The 6000-nt window shown below is 39.0% G+C and overlaps 1 protein-coding gene across 1 annotated transcript in view; it reads right to left on the bottom strand.

Annotated features, from left to right (window-relative positions):
* Window positions 1-256: 256 nt before the first annotated feature.
* EFCAB2 (EF-hand calcium binding domain 2) overlaps window positions 257-6000 on the bottom strand; it is a 41364-nt gene continuing 35620 nt past the window's right edge. The window contains exons 4-7 of the mRNA XM_030554276.1: window positions 5180-5259; window positions 4170-4212; window positions 3995-4061; window positions 257-1217 (exon numbers count right to left, since the gene is read on the bottom strand). Of these exons, the coding sequence (XP_030410136.1) occupies window positions 1102-1217; window positions 3995-4061; window positions 4170-4212; window positions 5180-5259 (306 nt within the window). The 3' untranslated portion in view covers window positions 257-1101. The remainder of the gene's footprint in view (window positions 1218-3994; window positions 4062-4169; window positions 4213-5179; window positions 5260-6000) is intronic.

The raw sequence follows: 6000 nt of genomic DNA, 5'->3' as shown, positions 1-6000 counted from the left end.
TCTGTTTCCCCATCTGTAAAAAGGTTTTATATGCGTAATATAGGAATGTTCTGAGTTTTGCTCAATTAATGTATGCTAAGTGCTTTGAGATCTTTAGATGAAAGGTGAAACGAGTGAAAAATACTTATTCTGTAAGCTTCCCAGAACAAGGACCCTTTCTTTCTTTATGTATTATATACAGAACCAAGCTTACTGTTGATGCTTAACAAATAACTGAGATAAAAAGTAAAAAAAATTGTAAGAGCATAACCTTTATTCACAATGGCCTCCTCAACTGTTCTTCTATAATTTCCCTGTTACACAAAGATTTCTGATTTCCTCACCATTATCTTTCCATTCAAAATTGAGCATAATTGTTATTTAAAAGACACACTGTTAATCTAAATGTGAGGTCTCCATTATGTTAAAAAGGGGTGCATTTTTTCTGTCAATTCCCATATTAACAGAAATGTTTTAATGATTTATTTTACTTTACATTTAAATTAGCAGCATTTTTTGGATTTCCCTGCTCTGTTTAAAACTGAAGCAAAATACTGTGTACTGGTGAAGGAGAACCTGAAATGGAACTGACTAGTTTCATTGCGTAAGGTGGATAAAATACAAAAAGTAAACAAAAAATAAATGTTGATAATTAGAGTTGTAAAATACTTTCAATTTTAAGTGCTATTTTAAAATAGAAATGTTATTTTAAATATAAAAGTTGATATTGATAGTATCCCTTTAAAATTTCAGCCATATTAAGAGCCTCACTGATCTGCTTGCTATCTTGATCTGCAACAGTCCCACTTCCCCCCCTCACTTTTTCAAATGTAATTCTAAAATCATTTCTTGTTTCTTATTTGTCCTGTTTTGTGTCTCACTTATACATCTCTCCTCTTTCCCATCTCCTGTACAATACTTCTTTCAATAACCCTTTTTCAGACATCTTAAATGTTTCTTGTGTTCAAAGATACAAAATCCAAGGAAATGCTTTCATGAAGATTTTACTGTAATTACAAACGCTGTGTCAGATTCTGATTTCTATGATGCCACTGTATATCCAGACTAACTCCAAATTTACGCTGGTGTAACTAAGTGGCTCATTAGTTCTACGGGATAACCCTAATTTTCATCTACTACCATCATTGTAATATAATCCCTGTAACGAACAGTATTTGTTTCAGGATCTACAGCAGCAGACAGCATCTCCTCCATTTCTTCCTGTGTAAAAGGTTCACCTGCAAGAGGACAGAAATGTCAACAGTTGGTCCTGATACTATATATTACTCAACCTTATCCAATAGACTTAGTGTCTGGACTCTCCCTTGAAATCCTTTTGGTACTCAGACAGAGACAGGCAGACCCAGGACCCAATTCTTTCACTTACACCAGTTACTTGCAGTATTGTTGCAGCTGTGTTGGTTCCAGGATATGAGACACAAGGTGGGTGAGATAATATATTTTATTTGGTGGAAGAGACAAGCTTTCAGTTTTCACAGTGTTCTTCTTGAGGTCTGGAAAAGGTCACCTTGTGAAAAGTGTTTGCCCAGGGGTGATAAAAATAATGATACATGACAAAACCACTTTATTTTATGTTTATCATTTTTCTAGGACTTCCCTGTGTAATGGCGAGTGATTTCAAAACAAAAGCTCTAGTCAATCAGGATGAATTCTCTTATAGGCAGCATCTTTTTTCAGGAACATAGGAATGGCCCTACTGGGTCAGACCAAAGGTCCATCTAGCCCAGTATCCTGTCTTCCGACAGTGGCCAATGCGGTGCCCCAGAGGGAATGAACAGAAACACAGTTAATCAAGTGATCCATTCCCAGCTTCTGGCAAACAGAGGCTAGGGACACCATCCTTCCAGGAAACCTTCCACCATTTCACTAGCACCAGTGCAGCTAAACTAGGATAGTAATAGTGGGACTGCTAATGTAGACAGGGCACAGCCATTTTCACCATGGCTGTACCCTGTCTACACTTGTTCTCCCACAGTTGCTACCACTGGTGGAAGAGCGGCACTGAAATTAGTGAAATGGTGGGAGATTCCCTGAAAAAACATTAGCTTCTGATTGTCCAAGGAACTGTAGATCTTTCCTACATTAGCATAACACATTTTCCAACTAGATACAGGTTCTTTGGAGGAATGATTTTATTCCTTCTCCCTGCACAGGATGAGCGCCCCTCTGGTGAGCAGTGCACTGTATGCATTAAACTTCTTCCTCCAAACAGCTACACTAGAGATGTTCAAAATTCTCTCATCTAAAACTACCAGAGTTTGTTTTCCCCACATATTCAGTCATAGACTGATCTTAACACCAAAGGCAAATTAGGTTGTAGATGGAGCAGTATTTTCTCTAGTACTGTTCTGTTAGGGAATCTCTCTTATGTTTTCAGACATGCTGTAAGAGCTTGAGCTTTCAATCACTCCACATGCTACCAGAAAGAGTTGTCAGTAATTGTAATTCTTCAACAGTGTTGTCTGCATATTCACACTTGTGGGAGAGAAGCTCCTAGTGGAGCCTGAAGGGAAAAATAAATTATCAGAAGACACTGCTCCCTCATCCCAAGAAATGTTTGCGTGCCTCAAATCCACCATGGATAGCATCAAGGCTAACTCAGGCAGCCCTAGAACTGAGACACTGAGAAAAAGAGTCAGTTACATCCTCCAGATCTGAAGTAGATCTCAGTCTATTGTCTCCCTTCCATGAAGAAGGCTCTCTTCCATGAAGAAGAAAAACAGAGGCACATATGGACCATCACTGTCTCCCAAGAGAGGGAGAGCCTGAAAGAGGAACCAACATTTCGAATCCACCCAGACAATTCCTAGATCCACTGTGATATTTCCTCTTCCCTCTCTGTGGTGGCACTGAGTCCTTCTGTTCGGAGAACCTCTCTGAGCCCCCACACTTGAGGGCAAAGAAGAGCAGAATCTAGACCTTCACAAATATCAAACTCAACTGAAAACCCTGACCCAAAGAGAGGTCAGTATGTTGGAGGCTCCTTCAGTGCTAAGAGAGACTCCAGAACTGAGGAAATTGCCCTGGCTGTACCATCTGGTTCTTGTCTGGGAGGAGGCACTGTCCAAGTTCACAGCAGTAAGGATGTCTTGGCACTGAGAAACTTACATGATAGAGCTGGCCTCCTAAATGACTGAGCATAGTGTTCCACTGAGCTGTGCCAGAGAAAGGACAAACTGCAGCACCAAAGTCTTCTGTTTTCCTGCTGCAGGTGGCTTAAAGACTGATGAGGGGCTACTGTGTCCCTGCATGAGAATAGGGCCCTGAACCAAGGAAAGGCCTTGGAAAGTCAGGAGTGAAGTATGTTTGTCTTTTTGAAGTCAAGGCAAAGAGTTGCTATGCCAAACAACCCATACAACAAATACAAACACTTCAGGCAGCAGATATGTGCATCAAACTCCGGGAAGATGGAAGGGCATAAAATACACTGCTTAAATTTGGTCCTTATGGATTGGACATAATGCCCTTGAACCAGGAGAGAGATGGTCCTGCAAGAAAGATGTGCATTGCCCCAGAAACTACCTAAACAACCTACAGTTCTAAATAACGTATTAACAGAAGATCTTTGGTTAAAAAAAAAGTAGCTCCTCATACATGGAACATAGGTCCCTCTATCCACAGGTTGCCAGGAAAGGAAAGAAATGAATTGGTTGGAAACTGTACAACCTCTTATAAATTTGACTATTTGATGCCACAAAATGGTGCTCATCTAGGCACTGATTTTCTAGAAAGTTCTGGAAGCTCAGTGGTATCAGGGTGCCTGTCACAAATGGAAATATGCAGATGCCATCTCAAAGAACTGTTCATGATTATTATTAAATTGTATTTTTTTTCAAGTGCCAGAGGTATATATGACACAGTACAAACAGTTAAAGAGATAATATCCTTTCTCTGGAGAAGTTGCAACTGAAAGGTTTTGTTCTGCAGCATTTACTCAAGTGAGTATTCTTTTATTAAATATAAGTTTTCTAAGTTAATTAGCAAAAATCTTTACCTTCTTCAGTCATATATTTGACTAACTCCTCTTTAGTAAGATGTCCGCATTTATTCTCATCTAAAACCTAAAGAAAAAATAAATAAATAAAACCTTTTGGCTTTTAAAACTTACTGAGTCAAGATTCAGAACTATTTCCCCCTTAACTAGATGCTTTAAAATTGTGGTTACAGACCTCAAAGGCACGTAAAAGTATGTCTTCTGGAATAGGCCGGTATCTGAAATAATTGAATTAGAATAATTAGTGCCACAACTTGGAGGGCTATGCAGTTTTGGAGGCAGGACTTCACAACAGTAACAAAACAATACACAAATCCTAAACACTAAAGAAAAAGGAAAACACTGAAATGAAAATTTACTTACAAACATACTTGCAGCTTGCAAGTTGTGTGCTGCAAGAATATATATGCAAGGAAACAGTGTAATCCAATCATGCAGAACTACCTGTCACTGAAGTCAGTTGGAGTTTTTTATGCAAGAGAACTTTGCAGCATTGGATATAAAACAATGGGGTTCACAAAACTTTTAAGTAAAGACACTCTCACCTTTTTTTAAGAATAAAAATAAGTTCATTACAGGTAATACTGTTACAATGAAGGACAAATGAAAATACATCAAGGCCACCTGTAATTGAAAAGACCACTGCATGTCTCTGACTAGTGTGTATATATAGCTTTCTAGTTCCAGAGCAGTTAACCTTTTAGACTGCTAATCATGTACATTTACTGTGCATGGCAGTTATTTTGTTAAAACATTAATATGAAGCTGATTTATGTTATTAGAAACATGCTTTGTCTTATCCATAAATGAAACTCATGTTTGCAAAACCTGATGATTAAAGACCTTTATTTTGATAAAATCTCTTTAGAGACACACAAAATCAGATTAATGGGAAGTTTATTTTGATTCACACTATAATAGAGAAGCAACAAACTATCATAACTGACAGTGACTATAAACTCTGATATTATTTGTGTGGTTTTAGTGACTGTAAAACATATTTTTAGATGAAGTCAGCTTGAACTAAAATGCTCATCACTATCAAAATCAGAGTTAAAAAAAAATCAAAATATTTACTTTTTCCAGTTACATAAAGGCATACTTGATATCTTTGGTCAAAATCAACCACCCATGGATCTGAACCAAGCTACAACACAGGAAAAAAAAAATCTATTTTTCAATTACCTTCTTTCCATTAATACTTTTGTCATCATTGGAAGAAATTTTTCCAAACGAATATACCCAGTAGGTTCCTCCTCTTCTACCTGATATGAAAACAGAAGGATAGTAAGTTTAAATCTTAGACAACACATTAGAAAACTAAAAAGAGAACCAGAGAACCAGTTGGCTTCTGCATTAAAATAGCAGGGTTAGATTTTGACTAGTCCTAAAGTTGCCACGCAGGAAAGAAGTGGTTGGATCTATAAGACCTCACTCATCCCCGAGCGGCCATAAGTAAAGTGGGCGAGTAGTGGCAGAACTCAGCCAGACATAGAGGAGATGTAAATTGCACTCCACTCCCATGTAGCAAGAGGGGAGCATGGGTGGAAGTAAGCTGCACTTTCCGGCCCCCCCCCCCCTTGTAGAGCAAGAGGGGAACAGGAGACTGAGTCAGAATTCTTTTCCATGGCTCCCTGTCAGGTGGCATGGCTATTCCCCAGTCCATATGCAGGGCTGAGCATAAAGGCTCAATCTAGCCTATAATTGTCATGGTATAATTCCCCACTCTGAACCTTAGCATCCAAAACATGGGGTACCAGCATGAATTCCTCTAAGCTCAATTACCAGCTTAGTACTTGTAATGCTGCCACCAACCAGGAATTCCAGTGCCTGGTACACTCTGGTCCCCCCAAAACCTTGTCTGGGGACCCCCAAGACTCAGACCCTCTGGATCTTACCACAAGGAAAGTAAACCCTTTCCCTCACCGTTGCCTCTCCCAGGCTTCCACTCCCTGGGTTACCCTGGAAGATCACTGTGATTCAAACTCCTTAAATCTTAAAACAGA

The sequence above is a fragment of the Gopherus evgoodei genome, chromosome 3 (assembly GCF_007399415.2).
Source record: "Gopherus evgoodei ecotype Sinaloan lineage chromosome 3, rGopEvg1_v1.p, whole genome shotgun sequence".
Classification (NCBI taxonomy): Eukaryota; Metazoa; Chordata; order Testudines; family Testudinidae; genus Gopherus; species Gopherus evgoodei.
Note: the sequence above shows the minus strand (reverse complement) of the source record. Positions and strands in the feature narration are given on the sequence as shown.